The sequence below is a fragment of the Crotalus tigris genome, unplaced genomic scaffold (genome assembly GCF_016545835.1).
Source record: "Crotalus tigris isolate CLP2741 ecotype Arizona unplaced genomic scaffold, ASM1654583v1 scf7180000017685.4511686, whole genome shotgun sequence".
Lineage (NCBI taxonomy): Eukaryota > Metazoa > Chordata > Lepidosauria > Squamata > Viperidae > Crotalus > Crotalus tigris.
Window position 1 is genome coordinate 3,992,312 of NW_024096565.1, and position 22,290 is coordinate 4,014,601.

Here is a 22,290-nt window from a genome sequence, read left to right on the forward strand (position 1 = left end):
TCCTGGGCCTAAAGGACTTTTTTTTTTTAAAAAAGGGGGGGTATTTATTGGTTTTCACCCAGGGCTTTGTTTGAAAATGCATCATTGTGCTTTGGGAAAAACAAAACAGCAAACTATGATGTAGAGAGCCCCTGGTGGAGGCTGGAAGGAGGGACTGGTATGTTAAATGGGTCTTTTTATCATAAGACATAGCTATAAGTGCAGCTTTACTGCAAATAGGTGAGCCAATTTATAAAAGTGCTCACAACATGATCTCAACATTTTAAAGATACCCACCACCAGTCCAGAAAGCTGCCTCCCCTGGTTTTAAGTGGCACCATGGAAAGTGAAGTAGATTAAATAGATTAATATAAGGGGAGTAGATGAATGAAGGACTTCTTTGATATAAATAGAAACACCATCTCCAAACACCAAGTCATCTCAACAGTATATTATCTCTGCATATCTCAACAGTATACTATCCTTTAGTTTCACAAGGGGAATCTTTCTCAGCCATGCCCAGGACTGAACCAAAGGCTGTTCATTGCCAGTTAGATAAATCTCTTTCTGTGTTCAGTTCTGTTAGAAATATCTCTAGTTGAGCTGGAATGATCTTTTTTGAAGTGAATGGAAATGGGTCACCAGTGCATGAGGACAATTTGAGTCTGAAAAATCAGGTATCTATTTGGTCTATGGACCTATAATTCTGCCATGAATCCTTCTAAATACATACACAAATTGCAATTTTGGATTAATCATTCTGAGGAATTACACCCAGTTTTCTTCTCATACTAATTTAAAACCAGACTTTACTAATATGCTCATAAAAGGCATGGTAACTATGCCCTTCATTTAAGGTCACATTCAAAACAGATTTCTGCAGGGCTGAAAATGCTGTAATAAGGCTATCTGCAGAGATTCAAGTAGCACTATCATTGAGTGTTAAGGGAAAAAAAGCTTTCTAAAATTTACAATGTCTAATTCCTCTGTTCTCACCCTTTGTGATGATACTAAATCAGTGCAGAGCATGTTGAAGAAAAACTAGTGGTCTGATTCAACAGTGAGATGCTTTTTAAAAAGCACTTTTGATAAATCCCTTCTCCATAGGCACTTAGGATTACAGGGATTTACCAAACTCCACGTTTATAAATCATGCATCCAATTGCACTTGAAAAAAAATAGAAGGTGTTCATTTAGGTGGGAAGAGGTCCACATGACAGTTGTCTCTGCACAGTGAAATGGGAAAACTTATAATTATTTAATTTTCTAAAACATCTGAAAAAAGATACAGGAGATAGTTTGAACTCCTAGTTGATGCATACAAATGTTTTAACTACAAACCTCTTGAGAAGTTTTGTAATCCATATTAAATGGTTTCGAGCTTGCACTTTCTATTGCAGGCAGCAAAATCCATTGGACCACAATTGTTAATTTAGATTAATTATTCTAAAAGCAATACATCTTGAAAGAAGCTAAGCTGGAAATCTAGTCAGAGAAGAGATTCTGCCTTTAAAAGTTACACAGAACAGTGCCAGAAAATGTTTTTTAGGAGAAAATATAACTCTTAAAGCAAAGGAAAAAAGTATAACTCTTAAAGCAAAATGAATAGAAGTTGAGGAAGGAATGTCTATGGATTCCTTCATACTGTATGTGTCAAGTCTCTGAAACTACCAAAGACCTCTCTTAAGACTTCTTGTTATGTAGAAAAGAGAATTTTAAGCAAAGAGCAGTTCTTTTCTTCATTGCATAACAAAATATGCTTGCCAAGGGCCCCTTTTCTACATACCCACGAAAGATAAAGAACTTTTTCCTCCCTTGGCAACTCTGCTCTTCACAAAAAAAAAATTCTGAGTCAAATATTAATTGAAGTCTGTTTGTCCACATCACTGATTGATTTTAATTGGTCGCTTTTCCAAAGAAAACAGTTTTGCTTTCAGGTCTGTCACAACTCATTTGTCATAGGAAACAGGCTCCAATCTTAGCATTCTCATTCAGTACAAAAAGTAGACCAAAGTTGTTTGACATGTATTCTGAATTCAATTGAAATATGAAACATTGCACTATTCTCTCTCTCAGTATTACGTAATTTTTCTTGAAGCAGCTCCTGGAATCACTCTTCGGGAAAAGTTTATTTAGCAGCTTATTTTTTCTTGATGGCAGTAGCAAGTGTAAGAATATTTTGGGCCTGTTTCAGTAATGGCATGTCTATCATGCTGCCATGGAATGTAAAGGCACCCTGCAAAGAAAAAAATAATATTCTCAAAAGAGATCTTGGGAAAATAACATTTCAGGCTTTAGTTAGTCATAATACTTGGTTGTTAGCCAAGAATCATTACATCCCACATGAATCAGAGACATATTCTAATGGTGTTAGAAAGAGCCCAGGGGTACAATGATAAAAGAAAAATAAAATAAAAGAAAAAGAAATGCAAAACACAGATGTAAGAAAAAAGAGCCAAAAGCTAAAATGCATTAACTGGGGAAGGAAAAGAGTTTTGATTTATTTTGCCTGCTTCTTAACCCATATCAGAGGGAGAGTCCTCAGTTTGTAGCAGCATTTGGCTGATCTTGGTTGCTCTTACAGTAGCTAAGCAGGATCAGGTTGGGTTCCGGGGCTGTGAAGTAGAATGTGAACTTGGGGGGGGGGAGGCCTGCTGCTGAAAAAAGCAACATGCCTATTTCCTTGTAGTTATCAGGAATCAAGCTCAAACCAGAGAAATGTTAACTTTTTTCTCTAAGACAAAATATTCTTCCTTTCTGCTCCCAGGAAAGACAGGAAGAAGTCACATGAGCTGCATAAATGACAGTAGTGATTTAATATTGAGGAGAGTGGACCCAGCAATTCATTTTGCACTTTTAGCAATCTTGCCAGGTTCCAGTTTTTCGGCATTATAATCCATAAGGAATGTTTTCTTTTTGCTGATTAGGAACCCACAGTAATCACAGTCTTGAGTAAGGAGTATTACTATAAAACCTATTAAAAACTCAGCCCCAATATTGATATCAGAGAAGTAAAAGAGAGGTTTATGTTGTGTTCTGGGAGCAGGGCAATGGGAGAGAAGATGGAACTGACTCTCTGGTTCCAAATTGATAGAAGAAGGTCCACCTACCGAAGAGGATGAATGCTGGATTCTAGCTATTGTGAATATTAGAACAGAATCTTATCCAAAAGGTCCACATATGGACTTCTAACTTTCTGTTACTGGAAAAAAAAGATAACAGTGATAGATAAACTAGAGAAATAGGTCATATTTGTAACCTGCACTGGAGAATCTCTGATGCAGTTTAGAAAGCTGTAGGTAAGATTATACAAAGAGTATATTTTTAAAGAGTAAAAAATAAAAAGAGAGACCAATTGTCACTGCAGCAGCAAAATTAAGGATTGTTTGAAAAAGAACAAATAGTAAAAGAGTCTTAACAAACATGCTGTTTGGAGGAGAATTATAACCAATGTTTGAATACAGAGAAGTGGTCCATATTATATTGAAGAAAACTAATGCAATAACAAAAATATCCTGATATTATTAGGACTAGTAACACAAAGAAAACATACAAAGTGCTTAAATTTTCACTATAAACAGTATTGTTTATAATTAGGTCAATTTTGCTGAAGAGCCTCATTCCAATAGCAGAGATGAGAAGAGATGTTACAACCATTTGCTTGCACTAGGACAAACAAAATTAGATGATAGTAGTAACAAAATGCCAAAAGGAAATTATAGTCTTGGAATTGTATTACTAAAATAATTCATTGGAAAACTAAAGGAGGAAAATGGTGTATAAAATACCTATGAAATTACAAATGAGGATAAATATATATGTACCTTAGCTGATGAGCTTAGATACGTTTGCTGAGATGACATGAAAATCCTAAAGAACAGTATGCTGTTCCAATCATTAATCTGTAGTATTACATTGACAAATGGGTCAATATTTCCATAACTCATGTAAAAACATCCAGAAATGCTAGGACTGGTGGCTAGCATGGAAAGCTCAACAAAAATATCAGAGCAGTTCTACATTGTCTCTATCCAGGAAAACTACACTGATGCATCCCCAAAGTTCCCAAGGATTATGGACAAATGTGTAAGAGGAAGTTTCTTTATACATATTTACTAAGAAATAATTCCATTGACTCTAAATGAATTGTGCAGGATTGTAGCTTAGATGTAACTTTTATCAGTGTGAAGATAAATCAATTAGTTTTGTTACTATTGAATCTATACCCTATCCACAGGAGCAGAGGTCCCCAACATTCAGAATTCTGAGAAAATGTCACGAGGATTGTTCCACAATAGCTGCCACGAAAAGATGTGAACAGTTATAATATAGACATTTCCTCGAGAGAAAAAATAGGTTAGGTTCTCCTCCTGGCATGCCTTCCCAGGGATGCTTTCTGCCTTCTCAACTTATCAATCTTCTCTTATGGCAAAGGGGATATTTCCAGATAAAACACTGGACTGCAGCTACCATTTTGATTTCTAAAAATATCTGTGGATTCTGTATGAGACTGGTACTTTGCCTGCCTTTATTTCCCATTTAATTGTTTTTCTTAATAAGAGAATCTAAGTATTTTTTTTTTAAAAAAATCAGGTAGAAATTCATTATGACATGAGAAGAATGCTGGAACCATTTTATGGAGTCAGGAACATTACTTTTTCCTTGTAATTCTGGTTAACACCCTGAGCAGGGAGTTGGACTAAAAGACTTCCAAAGTCCCTTCCAACTGTATTATTCTGTTAAAGTTTAAGTGTATGAAGATGAAGATATAACCAAAATGATAGTTTAGTTTTGTTCCAGCTGGTGCTCATCTGATCCCCTGGTCTGTAATGAATGACAGAAATGGTAGTATAGCACTACTGACAATAGATTGGAGAAGCTGCTAATAGTGTCTCTCACTTACAGAACTGTAGACATAAATAATTAAACTTTAAAGTCAACAGAAAAACAGAATAACAGAGTTGGAAGGAACCTTGGAGGTTTTCTAGTCTAATTCCCTGCTCTGGTGGGAAATCCTATACCATTTCAGACATATGCTTGTTCAGTCTCTTCTTAAAAACCTCCAGTGTTGGAGCACCCACAAATTCTGGAGGCAGGTTGTTCTACTGATTGTTTTGTCAGGAAATTTCTCCTTAGTGTGGTCTTACCAAGGCATTATAAAGTGGTATTAACACTTTATGTGATTTTAACTCTATCCCTCTATTAATGCAGTTGATTATATTTTATTATATTATGTTATATATAACAAATATTTATATGACATATTAAGTTATTACTATATATTAATAAAATTAATATATAACATATAAGTTATATATTATATAACTTATAATTATCAATATATGTTATATATATTATATATTATGTTTATTATATTTGAAAACAATTCTTGTCAAATATAACTCCCCCACCCTTTTAAAAAAAATAATCCTAGCCAGGTCAGAAGAAAGAAGTCATGCTTTCTTCTCCTGTGTGAACATCAACATCAACTGTGTGCAAGCCAAAATAAGAACAAATAGTATCAGAATACAGAACAAGTATTGGAAAGGACCTTGAATGTCTTCTAGTCTAACCCTCTTCTCAAGCAGGAGACTCTACACCATTTCAGACAAATGGCTGTCCACTCCCTTCTTTAAAATCTCCAGCGATGGAGCACCCACAGCCTCTGGAGGCAAGCCATTCCACTGATTAATTATTCTAACTGACAGGAAATTTATCCTTATTTTTAGGTTGGATCTCTACTTGATTAGTTTCCATCCATTGCTTCTTAAAGGTAAATATAAAAGCTTTCCATATAATGAGAAAGACTTAATTATGTTAGATCACAGCAGTGAAATGAATGGAAGGGATACCATGGTCAAAAAAATATATATTCTAAATTAAATATTTAATTCAGCCCTTGCTAAATAAAAAAAACATGACATTTCCTACCAGTATTCTATCTTTACCTGTTAATATTGCTTACCTTAGTATTGTCTGCTCTAAAGAAGAAAAAGTGTATCTTTCTGGGAAATTTAATAGCAGCATTGTGAAAGCATATGTGAAAGAATGACAAATGTTTTGATGCTGATATTGCTAGGCCTCAACCTATTTTACTTCAAAATACATTGAAATTACTTCTGAGTAAACAAACAAGATTTTTTTCAGTCATAGAGATGCCCATGGCCTTGATCAAGCTGCAGGATAAGGAGATTCATGGAGATATTGTTGCTAAAAAAGTAAGCAAGCTAGGAAGGATGTGAAGGAAGTCAAATTAAATTGGCAATAAGTCAAATGTCTCTCTTAGTTCATGTCTCTTACCTCTAGACTGAATGGGGTAAAATGAATAATTTTCAGTCAAGCTTTAGTGGTAACTGGTTTAATTTTAGCAAAATCCCTGCCAAATAGAAACAAAATATGGGACTGCTGCCATTTCAATAAGTTGGAATGGTATTTAGGCTGTATGGCTTTCCTTTGAATGCTCTTGGTATGCCGTGAGAAGACCATATGGCCAGAACATTAGCTCTTTTGCTCTGCCCTGCTTTGGAGAAGAAAGAAGGCAGCTGACCCCCTTTATACCTGGAGCTCCAAGGGGGGGGGGGAAATGCTAGGTAAGATTTGGAAGACATGGCTTTGTGACCTTGCTACAAGGCCTTTTCATAGCCTATCACACTCTGTGGCTGAGTGTGATGCTGGGAGTTGGATCTGAAGGACAGAATTTTTCAACATTTTGCCCATCTTTTTATACCTGAAAATGTGATGGGGGCAGTATAGATCAAACAACATCAGATGTAAAAATATGATTGTTTGTTTTCATACACTTTATCTTTGTACAAGCTGGGAAGGATGTCTCAGATATGCCTAAGTACTCAAGTACTTGGTGATTCAGTCGTAGATCAGATGCTATGTATGAATGTGGCCTTAATTTCTAAGCCAGAGAAAAAGATTCAAATGCCAAACATCTCTCCCTAGGAAATTTTCTGCCAATGAATAAACATGCCGAATTTGCTGCCTTTGAGCTACATGCAGTAGTCATTTCTGTTATGCCTAGTGGTGGGAGTGATGGCAACTGTAGTCCATCATTTCTGGAGACAACACAAGTTTGGATAGTTGATATAGGTCATCTGTGATGAGAAGGAACCATTAGCTTGAGTCAGTATGAGGCAGCTTCATGTTACTCTTTGTGACCAGAGGCTGAATGAACAATTAGGCTAAGTACTCTATAGAAATACTCCCTGAGCTAAATAAAGTTTCAGTTCCCTGGTATTTTGTTAGTGTGAAAAATATTCCCTTCTTGATCAGTGCTTATCAGAGTGTAGTGTCCTCCATAGAGAGGAACCTCCATAGGTGGAAGCATCTAGTCAACCTTCGCTGATCTCAGCTTCTCAGTGGCTCTGATCTGGTTAGAACGTGGAATTTCAAAACTGTAAAGAAGTGTGTTTTTTTTTTAAAAAAATATTTTTTGAAAGCAAAGCACTGCAGAGCAAACTGCATGAATTCCTTGAAGGGATAAAAAAATGGTCTTTAAAAAAATTGATAATTTGATAATCTGCATAACACTTTTAATCAAAGTATGTATTTCCCAAACATGGCCCAAGACCTAATTGGAGTAAAAATTGTTTGCATTGGAGTAATTAGTTCAGGCAGTTACAGCTTACAGAATGAGTTTCAGCACATCTTGATCACCTCAATCCTAATATCCCATCCTGCCATAATTTCCTTCACACTCGAGCTCCTGAAGCCCTATATTTTCCCTTTCTAGTGAAAAATATTGGCTTATTGAGGTTTATCATACCCCCAGGACATTCTTGTGCACACAAACTCTAATTTCATTTGAGGGAATGTTTTGAAATATTCCATTAGACAAGAAGTATTTGTTTTCCTTTGATTATATTTCCTCTTCATTTTTCAGATCCCCATTAGGCTATTTTAAATTTGTGATGATTCAGAAAACAATGTTGAAATAGTCGCGTATAACATATGTTCAAAATGTCTGTTTCTTTTCAGCAAAGCAAAATATACATATGCACATACCACTTTACGTTTTTCCTTTCTCAGGGTTTCAAATAAACACCAGCTCAGCTGTAGAAACAAGAATGCATTTCCTATTTCAGACTGCACTGCAATCCTCTAGGGATACGCATGTGAAAATTTATGTTTTAATTATGCAATTAAATGAAATTATTTCATTTTTAATAGTTCCAATTTGCTGTTGAAGTAAACTGTTGGGCAACCTCTGACCCTTTGAAAATGTAGCAGCAAAATTTATATAGGACCTGCTAAGATTATATTGCATATTAGGTGACTAATCCTGTAGCACTATGGTGTAGATTATTTGCTAATATATATTCAGGCCTTAAGATAAGAATCCCTGGTGGAGATGGGACTGAAATCCATGTTTTTCCAATCTACCTTTGATCAATAGTTTATTCACAAAGATCTTTACACTTAAAAGTCATACTTTAACCAAGAAAAAATAACTAATAAAGATAATTCTGCATTATTTTACTAATTTGCAGAATTTATTTGGGGTCAGTTGCAATTATTTCCCAGAACACTAAAGAATTGCTTAATATTCAGAATTCTACTTGGACAATTCTACTAGCTATTGTCCAGATATTTTTAGACAAATCTTGCAATATGAAAACTGGTAATCTTAAATTTTCAGAAGGCTGTATTCAGAGTATATCGTAATGTGCCCACTATTATGTCAAATATTGTATAATAATAATAACAATAACAACAACATCCCTTCAATTTTACAAATTAGGACCTTCCTACTGTTAACAGCAAGATGAAAATGAAAAATCCAAAGCAGGTTTAAATCGTAAAGGGAATGTTAGAAAAGATGTGATACCAGTAGCAAGTTGACAATGTTCTATCATTTAACATTATTATTAATAATTATTATTATTATTCAAGATCACCCTCAAACAGCTATCAGAACAAATGACGGAGTTAAATATGTACAGTGATGATAGATTGAAAATTTTCATTTTGACATTTAGCTGTTTTATGCCTCTAATGATTCTTATACACTAAGTGGCACTTTCTACAACACGAAAGCTCTTACCTCTACTGTCTTCCTTTTAGCTAGTTAACAGAGTATTTCTGTTTTCTGCTTAAATTACTAACACATTATTCAAAATTAAATGCATTAAAATTTATTTCAAAACTGATGCTGAAAGTCAATATTATTCTAAAAGGCTATAAAATAATTATGAAAATTTACATGACTAATAATGTGCTACATTGGGGCAAATTAATTATGTTATACTTGTATTTTACTGTGAATTGTTTTGAGAATGTTTTAGAAAAGGTTAAAAATTGTACAGATTTAAGTTTTTTAAATTGTAGTAAATAGAGTTATTGTATTATTTAAATCTCAAGAAACGTACAGTGCAATGAATGCATGCTCCTTTAGAATATATTTTGAAAGAATTCTCCTTTATATTTATTTCTTATGGATAAAAATTTAGAAAAAACATATAACTGAAGAATCTCAGTTAAATATTGATTTGTTCAGCTTTTTATAGGGAGTTGTATGAAGGGAAGATATATAGTATACTATAAAGTTTAAATAAAATATGCTTTATTACTCTTTTTGAATGTTTTTAATAGTATTTTTTTTAACAAAACTAACAAAAACATTTTGATTTTAGTGGATGTCTAAAATTTCAAAATGATCATAATGTTAGAATCAGAATATCTTAGTTAAAATATCCTATCATATTTCAGATTCCCTCAAAGCAAATATTTCTGTATTCTCCAGATTATGACAAATCATGGGGACTGTTTGCTTTATGTAAATATAAACAATTTTTCAGTGATAGCATCAAACTTAGTTTGCTAAGAATTTCCAATTAACAATGATCTGTAATTTCAGAGGTTGAAGATTAGCAGTTTATTGGAGAGCAGACTAGTCACTCTAATCCTTTTTCCAGGCTTTCAGTTTTAATTAATGCACACACACATATATAAACATGTTCACATTTTTTTTCCTCATGCAAGGCTTAACAGTATCAAACTAAAGTTCTGTTCCTGCTTCACTGAAATTTAAAGCTTTAGCTTAATAAAAGAAAGAGGAAGAAACAAAGTGGAGAAGCTGGCATTGTAATATTAGTGTCTGGCTTACAAAGAAAACAAGAGTAATATATTAATATAATTGAGGACAATGCTCACAATTTTCAGTTTAAGATAGTTATCTATGTTAAAATAGAACATTTAAAAATTAGATTCCTTAAGTTATGATGAAAATTGTGATAAAAAAATTTCCCTTTGGGGAAATTAAGTAGTCATATCTTAACTGATCTTTCAAAAATCAGATTTTTAATTCTCGTACTTTCCAATTTTGATTAAAGATTGAAGATTGATTTAAAATTCCCAGGAAACATTCTGTTTCAACCCACTAAATGATGCTAGGCTGTTAGAGAAGACAGTGCTAACTTTCTCACTTGCTTTAATGAGGTCAGCATTTAATGCTAGAATGAATATCTAGTGCCATATTTATAAATATTCAGAGTTAATAGCAGGTCACACAGAAGGTTCAATTTCCATGACTACATTTTATAGGCAATTGCAAAGCAGGTAAGAGAAACAAGATGCTCTGTAAAAGAGTCTTTAACTATATGTCCTTAATTGTAGATCATTTATCTCAATTTATTTCAAATCATCCTAAGTAAGTTCCAGTATAAATACACCAATAGTCTGAAGGGACCTGTAGCTAAAACATCTTTGGAATTACTTGATAATGTTTTATTTATGAGAATGCTAGTTATCTAGCTGCAATGATACTGTGGCCATAGCTCAGGAAGAGTTTGGTATTGAAAATGTCCACATTTCAACAATACAAAAGAATATCAAATGTCAATAGCTTATGAGAGCTAAGTATTTCTTTAAAATAAAGAATAGAAGACATAACAATGCAATTCCTATTCTGCGTATTGTATATTTTCATAGCTCAGTTTAATGTTAATGGGCTCTATAAGAGATAGCCAGAAACCCATATGCACTTGTGGGGTTTTCTGTGTAGCTATGTATGCGCATACTTGGCTTTACTAAGAATATTGTATTCTGGCAATCAAATATTGGGTAAATTGCACCAAAAGATCACACTTTTTGTTCTGCACTTCTGAACAACTTTGCTGGCTTGATAAGCATGTCAGATTTGGCTTTTTCTAAAAGAAGCATATTTAATTTCAACTCCTCCTCCCCAGTGGTAAACTACATTCTAGCAAATAACCTGTAAGATAATTAGCTGACAATGCTGTAGCTAGCATAAAATTTTCCTTCAGGCGACCCCTAATTTAAGTGTTACTGGCACAAAGTGAAGACAGATTGTGCTTTATCACCACAATGTTTACATAGCAGAAACCCACAGAGCAGGCAACACGAGATTCAATGATGCACTAAATTAGGAACAATCATATATGAGTGCTACTATGCTGTCTTTAATATTAAAAAACCCTTCAAACAAAAAATAGGTTTTCATGTATTCTGACTTCACTTTGCAATAAAAGTGCCTCCACCTTGTCAGGAACTCTAGTTTGTGCATAGAAAAATAACTGGTACCTGCTATTTGGGCAGAGCAGGCAAAAACAAAAAACCCTAAAACAAGTGTATATAATTAAATAATGCTGTTGAAATTAGTTGGGTATTTTGTAAGCTGCCCTATAAATTTTACTGAAAGGCTGCAAAGAATCCCTCACTGTGAAGAAAGAAGCACTGATTTTCAATTATCACTTTAACAAATATCTTAGTAAGATAAAACTCAGTATAACCTTAGTGGAATGAACTAACTGGAGGATAAATATCTAATCTACATTTATTTAAAAGATAATCTTTCAGGAAGATTGTTTTCATTTAAAGCCAAGATGGCATAAATTTTGACACAACACTTTCTCCCAACATCAGTGTCCTGGATAAAAATACTCTTATTCAATGTATTCTATATATGTGTGTTACTATATCTTTAAACAGGTTCATCTAAATTCCCCAATGAACATTTGACACTGATTTTCATTTGAATCCACATTCTAAGTCTTGAAGAAAATGTTTTACCTTTCCTACATGCTGATGTTCTTCAAAAGCTGTAATCAGTTCCTTTGCCCACTTTATTTTTTCAAGGCTTGGGGAGAATTGTTCCTGGACAATGGCAACTTGATTAGGGTGGATCACCTGCTTACCTACAAACAGGATTAATAACCATAGTGTCAGCATTAACAAGCAGATGCTCCAGCAAAATGTTGTAATTGCTAGTTCTGCATACATTTGCATGTTTAACATTACTACTATTATTACCAGTAGAACTATCATAATCATCATCATATCATCATCATCACCATCATCATCATCATTTTAAAATTAGCTCCATTTTGAAATTTAACCTGTTCCGCAAATTCTTATTCAAACCAGAATTTAAATTAATTCTGAAATTAACTTCTGTACCCAAACATAAAGCACATAATTTTAAAGAAGTACATTGAAAATATTCCTTATGTTATGTGGTTAATATCAATACAGACTTGTGGTTATTTATTTTATTTATAACTTATTCCATTTCAAAATGAATACTTTCACAAATGTTAGACACATGTTCTCTTAATGAAATGGTAACATGGCTTATGTTTTTTCTAACATGATCACCATTTTGCTCTTGCTTGGCCAGCCAAGGGAAACTACATAAAATTTAACTGAAAGGCCTCAATGAATTAACATTTTACATTTTTTCTTTACAATTTTGTGATTACAATGCATTGTGTGAGTTTCATTTTTTTAAAAAAATATCTTCAGTATACAGTACTTGGAAATACTGAAAAATGACTGAAATATTTTTCTTGAACAAGCAAAACAATTAAAAATAATTAAAACATACCAAGTACTTTTAAGAAGTAATATTTTTTTCTTTATAAGGGATTCAACTTAGGAGAAATTATTTGTCAGGAAGAAATATATAATTCTTTCAGCATTTTGACTTTCAATAGTATATAGTGGTTAATTTTATCCATAGTATATAGTCATAATTTTATATGTAGAATGTAATTATTATTTATTTTATTTTAGAAATTCTAAGGAGAAAGAAAACTTTATTTTACTTTAAAAAGATTTGGGGTCAATTTTGTCCATTCTTTAAAAATTTATTAATATAGAGATCTGTTTAATGCTTCTTAGATACCCTTTTGAAACCCCAGCTTGCTTTATTTTATCAAATTTTAATTATATTATCACTTATAATTGAGGTATTTGTAATGTGAGATTCAACTGCTCCATAACTTTCATGTAGATTTATTTTCAGCTGTTCAAACGCTAATTTGTAAAACATGATTCCTCTAAAAACATTAGTATTCTGCTCAAATTTTGATTATTCCAAATTAAGATATTTGAATTTATGTCACAAGAATGAATATCATACTTATGTACTGGATTTGCACTCTTATTAAATTATAATTTCAGAATAATTTTGCACAAATATTTCATGATGAAAGCTCCGATAAAATATATTTCAAAAGAAGCATTGTATTTCAAAACAGGGATCCCTAAATTACTGCTAAATTATCTTTCAAATTGAGACATTTTTTGTTTTGAGAAAAATGTGAATGGAATTTAAAAATATCATGGCAAAAGGCCTTCCATTTTTTAAGATCAACAAAAATCTAAAAAACTGCAATTGCATGTTGTTGTTCCTTGTATATCCCAAAACCTGTGGACTTAAGTCTCCAACAGAATTCATTGGAGACAATCATGACTAACATATAGACTTCATTGATCTTAAATGGCTTCCTGTTAATATGGCTAATTCTGAATTCAACCCAGGGTCCTAATATAAATCCCTGGGCTATAATGATTAACAGTTATCAAGAATGGCCTTAAAAAAACTACTGCATTTCAGAGTGTTGATTAAATGTAATGGAAATTATATATATTGGGGTCTTATATCTATTTTATTGCTAGGGCAATACAGGACAAAGAGTAGCATAGGATTTACACTTAATGCATACTATTATACAGTAAAAGATTTAAGGTAAAAGAAGGAATTTAAAAACCATTGGTAGGAACTAACAATGATATTTTTTAAAAAACAAATATTTTTGGTGTCAAATTTGGCAGGGGCATACAGAATTACAAAACAGAGAGGTACTATGAGTCAGTGATCTGTTGTACTTTGTATATTTGTATGAAATTCAAATTTTCATTTATTACTGAATGAATGTGAAAAGAAAACTGGAAGTCATATGGCTTTTACCATAGTAATTCTGAAAAGTTCATTATGAATATTTTTCACAAGAACATTTTAACTAGAATTGAAGAAATACAACTTCCAAATGAGGACCTTCGGCAAGTTAGATGTCCCCAGTGCTTTTTTTCTAAAAAACAAAAGGTGCCGGAACTCACACATGTCATACAACCTACCTTGCCTACCCTACAAGATTCCATCCAAAAAAGGTGCCGGAACTCCGTTCTGAGCGTTCTATGAGAAAAAAAGCCCTGGATGTCCCTATGAGTGGCTTCATGAGCAGGGACATCACCACAGTGAAATCAGCAACCAGGAGCCAGGTTCTGGCTGGCAAAAATCTTTCAAAAAGAAGAAGAATTTGGAGGATTGTCCATTTATGCCCTAACAGAGCTACTCCTCACAAGGAGACCACAGGAATTGAGCTTCTTGTGGCAGATTGCAAGTTAAGCAGTTTAGGAGTCAGATTATCAACATGCCTTAATTGCTAAACAGCCTTTATAGCAAGGGTCTTCAAACATGGCCCTTTTATGATTTGTGGACTTCAACTCCCAGAATTCCTCAGCCAGGCACGCCTAGTTGAGGAATTCTAGGAGTTGAAGTCCACAAGTCATAAAAGGGCTAAGTTTGAAGACCCCTGCTTTATAGACATATAACTGGCAAAAGCCTCTCTTCTTTAAACAACTTTGGATTTTATTAATTTACAATCTAAGAGAGATATTCCAAACAACAAAGAGGATCAAAGACTCTGAAGACACTTGGTGAGTTGTTTTCTTTTTGGAATTAACAAGATTGTGATTCAGGAAGGTTTTAAATGGATAAAGGGGTAATACATTTTATATTCTGATGAAAATGGTTTTAAAAATAGCAAAATTAGACAGACTGGACCTTCATGGGAATACAGATTATTTATTATTAAGGACAGTAGATGACTGGTGGTTGGCACTACCCACTATGAAGGAATGACTAGTGAAATTGACAAATCTTGCTGAGATGGATAAAGTAGCATCTTTCATTAGAGGAAAGACAATATCCACATTTAATGGTGACAGGAAATCCCTGTCGACTTATATTTTTAGCTTTTTATGTTCCTTTTTTATTTTTCACTTTTTCTGTTTTAATTTCATTTGTTGCAGTTCTTAAAACTTTTAATAAAAATATATTTAAAAAATTGAAAACTATTAGAAATTATGAGTTCTGAAATTATATTAAATTTCAACTAACTTTTTTTAAAAATGAGTGTATATGCATACTTTTTACTACATTTGAAAAATGTATCCATAACAATTTAAGACAAAAAGCCTTGAGGGATATATTCATGCATTAGTTCAATGATACAGATTTTGTTTTAGTTTCTTCCAATAAAGCAGACATGTCAAATTTGTAATATCATGTGACGTCGCGTGACATATTGGGACTGTTTTGCCATTGCCGGCAATGGGGTGGGTGCGGCTTCTGTGTGATGCGTCCAGCCCGTGGGCCGGCCGTTTGACACCCCTGCAATAAAGAAACAAGGCTTTGATCACATAGCTGAAATTGTACATGCCTGCATATGGATCCTTCCTATCAAAGTCATTCTTAGCTGATATTACTGATAGCCATGGTAAAAACTATCACACTTTTCTGATAATATTGCTCCAACTGTAGTTTTAAACAGAAGAAATCCTGTCAAATAGATGCTAATATGCAAATGTGTTGCTTTCTGCTTTTTTTATGTTGTCAGTGTAAAGTTAAAGAGGAAGCTGGAAGAAACAATGTTTTAAACTGTATGTTAGAGGAGAAAATTAGATGATAGCAAACCATCCTATCTCTGCTGCAATATTTTCAAGAAATTATCCTGGTGGAACAAGAAGTTGAACCATATCCTGGTGTATTTACTTCTGCATTCAAAAATATCTTGAAATGGCTTTATCAAACAAAGCAACAAATGCTGAAAGCTAGGACTTTTTGAATTTGAAGAAAAATTGCCAGGTTGTGTAAGAAACATTTCAGAATGAAATTGGGTTCTATATATTTTACATGAGGCCCATAACTCAGAGAAACCACAAATGGGAAATAGCGTGGAGTTAAGAAATTCTAGATTAAGCTCAATTTGCCCTAGAAATCAACTATTGTTAATATCTTGTTCTCTGCAGTATAACTATGAAAATACGACACATAATTATCTCAAGATGTCATATTTATCTTGAATGTGTAAAGTGTTTAGAAATCTGCAAAATCCATTGTGAAAGTGACATATCTATGTCTGCATATTAATAGTTAGCCCAATCCTACACAGAACCAGATAGGATTGCAGAATGTAACCTTTATTTGAGGATAAAATAGTAAACTGATACTTGGAGGTACATGCTAACAAATACATTTCTTGAGAGTAAGTTATTTGATTTTGATTCTGCAACAGATGGCTGGTTGGTTAATAATTTCAGGGTTCTGAACCGACAGTGGTAAAGTTGAGGTCCAGTGGCCATATTGAGAATGTATTATAAAGGACTTTTAATAGCATCTGAACCTGCCTGCCATTGGTATTAATTCCCCAGTTAATTATGTGTTATCAAATTCAAAATTTATGGTAATTATGTGGACAAATGCTTGATATCTTGATGTGCCTTTAGTCTCAACTTGTAGCTATTCCAGGGACAGGTCTGTAATTTCTTTGATTTATCCATCTTCTTTATTATCTGTTGTCTTCTCAAACTTCCCAGGCATATTGATTTTTTTAGTCCCTTATCTATCAGCTTGAATCACATGTCCAAAGTATGTGAATTTTTGCTTGCTGTTCCTACTTCAAGAGAACTGTCAGTCTTTATTTGATGTGGAGGTTTTTTTGCATTCCATGGTATCCTCAGAAAATATCTCTAGACTGATAATTTGAAAGCATCTTGTTTCATTCTTTCTTAATGTGCAACCTATCATACCCAGAGGCCACTGGGAAGACCAGTGCTTTAACTGTCTTGTTCTTTGCTGTGATAGAAATATCCTTGTTCTTCATGATCTTTTCTTCAACAAAATTAGATATCTTTCTCACTTCTTTGCTGTTAGGTTCAAGTGAACTTATAATTAGGTAGGCTGGTTGACACTAACAGCATTTGCAATATTATAGCTTAAGTCTGATTTTTCACTTTCCCTTTTTTACTTATTGAGAAGGTTTTTCTAAGTCTTGCTTGTTTTTGGCTTAAACAATAGTGTCATCTGCATATCTCTAATAGTGTTTGGGACTCTGATAAAAATAACATCATTTCCAAGTTTGCAATCCATATTAGAGTCTCAAATACTAACACGCAATGACTGTAAATTATCACAATACTCATTCTAAATTAAACAGAACTGGGATAATATACTTTTTTCCCCAATCTATAACTTTGCATTGTACAATGAAGTAAGCTCCACTTCCTTATTGTACTCGATTTCCTCTATTATGTACTTTCTAAATATTCACTTTCTGTTCTTGTGCCTCTCTGCCTTTTTTTGAAACTTGATAGTTCATTTGGTTTTATTCTCTTTCCATATTTGGTATTATTGTTTTTTACTAAGATCCTAGGCTGAAAAATTTTTGGTGTGAGGAATTAGTACAATAAGTCAGTAATTCGTACATTCCTTTTTATTTCTCTCTTCTTCAGTTAAGTATACCAGTGCTTTTTTTCTAAAAAAAAAAAAAAAAAGGTGCCGGAACTCACACACATCATACAACCCGCCTTGCCTACCCTACAAGGTTCCATCCAAAAAAGGTGCCGGAACTCCATTCTAGGCGTTGTATGAAAAAAAAAGCCCTGGGTACAACCTCCAATTATTTCCAGTCTCTAGGCTGGTTTCTTTTCATATTTTTTGACAGAGAGCCTTTTCCAGTTACTCAGTGTGCTCTCTGTCTCAAGCATATTTTTGTCATTATCATTTCATACTTTAATTTATATAAGAGTTCGGTTCAGCCTTTCCACTTTCATTTGCTCTAATAGACTACTACCATAATTAATATTCCTTACTTCAGCTGTACATTTTCTTATGATTTTCTTAAAAGTACCTCCCATGTTCCTCTGCTTGGTGACATTCTTGATCAAGGTATTTATTCTTCTCCTTTCTTGCTTGACACTGAAAGTTAGGTGTTGATCGTCTTGTTTTCCAGGTGTTTTTTGTTTTTAAGGAAAGCTGTTGATCTGATCGTATGCTCTGTTCTGACCATACCTTTTTGGCCATATATTCTCCAGGTCAAAGCATCCTGGCAACCTTATTCAGGTTTCTAAGTGACACTAATCATTCATCATTATTTAATCCATAATATATACCTGCAACTTGTTTGAATTTTTCAGCCATGTTCTTATAGACAGGCAACAATATAAAAATGGTTTGTTATTTCCTTCTTCTGGAAATTAAAGATCCTTTTGCTAGATGGGTTGCAGAATTTATATCCTGCCTTCACCTCCATACTTAACTTCATATTTCCCATTTGACCATATTGGCAAAACCAACCTTCTCTTCAGCTGAATTTTAAAACTGATGAATCTCTTTCTTTTTTGAGAAAATGCTCACATTATTAAAAATGATACGGTGATAACCCAAGCCATTATGCCTGTAAAATGGTACCTGTACATTATTCATATACAGGTATCACTGAATTAGGATGAGAGTTTTGTTCTTTAAAAATTCAATCCTGGCCATATAGCACAACTCTTTAAAGAAGCTGCCAAGCTTCTGAGTGGCCTCTCAAATAAGATAGGATCTGGGTCCAACCTTCTTTAAACAATGATTGAACTCATTAAACCGTTTGTTTGGTAAAAAGTTGTAATTTGGCTATAGGCAAATATAATGGAATAAGGTTTGTAGAGTTGAACTGAAATGCTTTAAACTGCATGGGGAAAATTCTTTAGCTGCTGTGTAATAATACAACAGCAAGCAAAGCAAGCTGTAACGCTGCTGACCAAATTTAAACCTAATAATATCAATAGAAAGTACTCATCACATGTATAAAATATATACATTTTAGTTCAGTAACAGCAAACGCTAATGGTAGCACAAAAATGAAATTAAAAAAAATCATTGTGATGGGCCACTCCTACGATTTTTTTTTTAAATTCAAATTACTTATCACTGAGCTAGCTTTAATCCAGGTGAACAGGTCTTTTTCAAACAGTTTTTCAAAGAAGGAAAAATAATTTGCTACGGGTAAGTACATCCTCACAGCTAACTGGGACCAATCTTGAAAAGTTCAGAAGTTCTGATTAATGGTGAGATGGAGATCATCAGAGATTAGAAAGTTGGAGCACAGACTGGAAGGAGGCCATGAGAAACCACTTCTATGTTGTCAAGAGAACTATACAGACATAGATCTTTATCTTTTTGCTATAAAATAATATTAGCAAAAATCGATTCAAATAAGGGGGAAACATGCACATATTTTGCAATTAATCAAGTCATTGGTTGATTCTTTTTGTAAATTCTCATTTAGAAGAATAGAAAACAAATCCCTCTAGTTTGTGTGTTTGTGTCTGTGTTTTTCAGAATAAGTATCCTCCAGGCCACCTAGCAATTCAGGCAGTTCTTTCAATTTAATTCCCCCAGAAGCCAGCAAGATACCATGTTTGCATTCGGATCTTTTTATTTAAAACTGGCCTCTTATTAGATTAAGAACTCCCTGGTATTAAAACTTGCATACCTTCTATGTAAAGCAAATGAAACATATCACTGCAGTGTTGGTGCTGTTGTTTTTGAAACACATTAAAGGCTGCATGTGTGAGCTAAGTAGCTGATTTTTATCACGAAACTGCAATCTTTGTTATGTGTCGTGTCTCACAGGGGTGCTTGTATGATCTAGTGTACCAATCACGGGTGAAATGCCTAGGTTACAGTGGCTGGCTGTAAGAAGCTTGCTTGATTGTGCAGTGTTGCCAGTACCCGTAGGTGTCATCAGGTGAACAGGCAATTACTGGGAAACAACTCAGAATATAGGACAGCAGCTCACAGAGAAGACTGACAGGAAAATAGCTATCAAAGCCGAATTAGCATATGGGGTGGGATGGGGGTTTCTCATATACTTCATAATAAAATCCTGGCTCTCAAGATTTTTTTTCCATTTATTCAATTGAATCTACGTATAATAGCTATTTGTATATAGGGGAAAGTTTTGGTCAAATCAGCTAAAGACCTTTAAAGCATCTGACATACAAAGTGCAGTGGGAACAATTTTTGAGTATAAATGTATGCCTGCAGGCTTGCTGAATGGGAAAATGGAATGTGCCCAGACTTTTGGCCAAGATTATGTCTCGGCTGAATGGTAAGAGCAGGAGACTATGCATTGTTTATATTGTACTTTTGCTAACAAAAGAATAACACATGGGTGCAATACGCTGAAAGAATTTTAAGGGCTTAATTTTTCCACCTTGAGTGTTTCCTCTGCTGTCTTAAAGCAAAAATTCTGAAAAGTTATAGTTTTAGAATTCTTTGACCATCCACCGAGTAGGCTTAAGTTATGAAGCAGACTCTAGAGTATCGTATCTGGTCTAAGATTAAGAAGAAGATTAATATATTTGAAATATTAACTAAAAGGCATACCAGTAAAACCCATTGAGGCACCCTCTTTTGATTGCTTACGTAGACCATCATCATCATGGAAATCTATAAAGACAAGGTCTATGGCCTGCAAACCAAAAGCCTTTGCTGTGACAATAATTTTTTGCCGTGCGTAAAGAATATCATGAGTGTCTTTACTACTTGTTGAACCTGAAATGAAAGATCACATTGTGTATAAAAATTTAATTCTCATATTTCAAATGATTATAACAGAGCTTTAGTTAAGAATACATTTGTTTTCGATTTTCAAAAGAAAGATAATAAGAGATTGTTATGTGATTACAATTTTTAAGAAATCTTTGAAAGACTATTATTCAACTCACAGACACTTGCTTTCTTACTACATCTATTTTTAATAAATTTCATTTAGTTTTGCTACCATCTATTTTTATTTATTAAAAAGGCCCACTACAAAATAATGGATGTAATAAAACATACACAAACATTAAGAAAATATCCTTAAATGATGCTGAACTCATTTAATCCATAGTAGTGCCAGTAATGCATCTAAAATTGCTTTTTTGGTATCATAAGGAAACCTTTTGGTTATACACATTACATAAATTTATTTAATTATTTATTTATGTATTTACTTACACTTACATAAGTATATGTATACTTATGTAAGTATACTAATTTCTCTTATAATTTATTCAAATTTTAAAATTTTAACTTTGAAATAATGTTTATATTTAATATCTTAAGTAGAATACTTGAGATTTGTTTTGAAGCATTAACAGAAAACCTGCTGAAGGTCTTATTATGCATCATTATATATTGAATTTCTTTCTTTTGGTAGGGCTGATTCTGAACTGCATTGTCCTCAGAGGTTGGGTTCACATGTCAGACTAGAATGTGACTGTTTAAGCTGTGGTTTAGTGTGTGTGTGGAAAGTATCCAATATGATAAGTTTATAACTCAGTATGGATCTAGGACAGTGTTTCTCAACCTTGACAATTTTAAGGCATGTGGACTTCAACTCCCAGAATTGCACAGCCAGCGTTGCTGGCTGTGGAATTCTGGGAGTTGAAGTCCTCATGCCTTAAAATTGTCAAGTTTGGGAAACACTGATCTAGGAAATTGAGTTAATTCCCCAAGCTATAGTCAATTAAATATGGAATCCTGCATTGTGGGAACATAATCCACAAGTTCTTATTAGGCAATCCAGTTCACACTTAGGGACCTGCCATAAGTGAATAATAAAAAGAAGAGCTGCTGACCTTGTTTACTTTTTGAAAAATGATAAACAATATCTGAAGATACAGAGGCAATAAAAATAAATTATTTGCCCAGGGCATTTTTTTTTAATTTGTTACCCTCCATATGGTCTTGGTCTACAACTCTTGTATCCCCAGGCAGCAAGCACATATGTTAAGACATGTGCAATCAAATAGACATGCAAATAAAGATAGAGTGCTAAAGTATTAAGAATAGTTCATAGTTTGTACACCAAAATATTACATCATATACATTCTATTACTTCAAGAATTTTAAAAAATATTTAAATTTTAAATGTGCATATAAAGAGATGGTCTCATTATTAA

At 33.5% G+C, this 22,290-nt stretch overlaps 1 protein-coding gene across 2 annotated transcripts in view; it reads right to left on the reverse strand.

Moving 5' to 3' along the window:
* Positions 1-415: 415 nt before the first annotated feature.
* The window catches only part of CLYBL (citramalyl-CoA lyase), a 189,682-nt gene continuing 167,807 nt past the window's right edge, over positions 416-22,290 (reverse strand). For both annotated transcript variants that reach the window (XM_039337763.1, XM_039337762.1), the window contains 3 exons: positions 20,729-20,896; positions 12,019-12,143; positions 416-2,215 (listed from right to left, as the gene is read on the reverse strand). In XM_039337763.1, the coding sequence (XP_039193697.1) occupies positions 2,120-2,215; positions 12,019-12,143; positions 20,729-20,896 (389 nt within the window). In that variant the 3' untranslated portion in view covers positions 416-2,119. The remainder of the gene's footprint in view (positions 2,216-12,018; positions 12,144-20,728; positions 20,897-22,290) is intronic.